The sequence below is a fragment of the Eptatretus burgeri genome, chromosome 2 (assembly GCF_056783735.1).
Source record: "Eptatretus burgeri isolate ZD-2024b chromosome 2, Ebu_testis_v1, whole genome shotgun sequence".
Classification (NCBI taxonomy): Eukaryota; Metazoa; Chordata; class Myxini; order Myxiniformes; family Myxinidae; genus Eptatretus; species Eptatretus burgeri.
The window spans coordinates 37,128,396-37,129,471 of NC_140962.1; the positions used below are offsets into that span (position 1 = coordinate 37,128,396).

Here is a 1,076-nt window from a genome sequence, read left to right on the forward strand (position 1 = left end):
CTTGCATTGCACAAGGTGATTGTCACAGTTCGTAATGAGATCATCCACGTGTGGTTGAGACGATCCGGGTTTTTGAATGAAGTGAAAATGTCCGAAAGATTTTTTTTTCTTCCCTATTTTTTTTGTTGTTGTTGTTGCAGATTTCACAGCAATTGAGAAACCATTTGAACGGTTCTACGACTCTGATGAAGAATTTGAAATTTTGCACCTCTAGGATGGAGGGGGAAGACTGCATCGCAATATGGTTCGTGAGGTACAAAGAAGCGGGATCTTGTATAAACAAGAAGTGCCTCAAAGTGCAATTTATATTCTGGCTGTTTGTGTGGAGTTAAAAGGCCACTGACACAATCTTACCCTCTTGGACTTAATACGTGTGATCCCACATTACATTGGTCTGCTCCACCGATGGGCGAATTCCTTTGACGTATAAAGTGCATCACTTAGCTACAAAGCAGAATTTCTGCACAAAACGCACATTGGACTCAAAGGAAGGTGGTTTTGAATGAGCTCAATTTCAACAGTGGGGGGGGGGAGGGCGGGGGCTTTTGGGGGGTGGTCAATACAACTGACTCCCAAAAACAACCGATTGCACCAATTCCTTTACAATGGTGGAGATGATGCAGTTTCTTCATGTTTTCTCCATTGCCCCACACCATTCATCAATTTTATATTTTTCACGCTCCATTACACCGATGTGTAGTTATGTTTTATATTTCCAAGGAATTTTGGAGTTGGCAATTTTATTGCTATGAGTTTTCCTCCATGTTTACATTTGAAATCGTATGTGCAAAATCATTTGCATTTTCTAAACATTACACTAGAATGTATTAAGATCTTGTGAAACAATGATTTGGATGCTTGTTTAATGGCATGTTGTTTTGGGGGAGGGGGGGCAAAGGGGTTGGGGGAGCAGGAGGCTCATTTTCCTCATCGGTGGCATTTTAAAGATTGGTTGCACCATAAAACAAACGGGTGGCAAAAAAAAAAGTACCCATACCAAAAACGTCATTGGGTCAGTCGAAGTTGTATGTAATACTCTGTACATTTGTGCCCAATGAAATGCTTGTACATTGCAG

At 41.0% G+C, this 1,076-nt stretch overlaps 1 protein-coding gene across 4 annotated transcripts in view; it reads left to right on the forward strand.

The window, feature by feature from the left end:
- Positions 1 to 1,075, forward strand: part of LOC147031818 (cysteine protease ATG4B-like) — a 106,080-nt gene extending 105,005 nt beyond the window's left edge. For all 4 annotated transcript variants that reach the window (XM_085867908.1, XM_085867900.1, XM_085867917.1 and 1 more), the window contains one exon: positions 141 to 1,075. Coding sequence is in view for 1 of the 4 variants with exons in the window: in XM_085867917.1 (XP_085724043.1) it covers positions 141 to 214 (74 nt within the window). In the remaining 3 variants the exon portion in view is untranslated. The remainder of the gene's footprint in view (positions 1 to 140) is intronic.
- The last annotated feature ends 1 nt before the right edge of the window (position 1,076 follows it).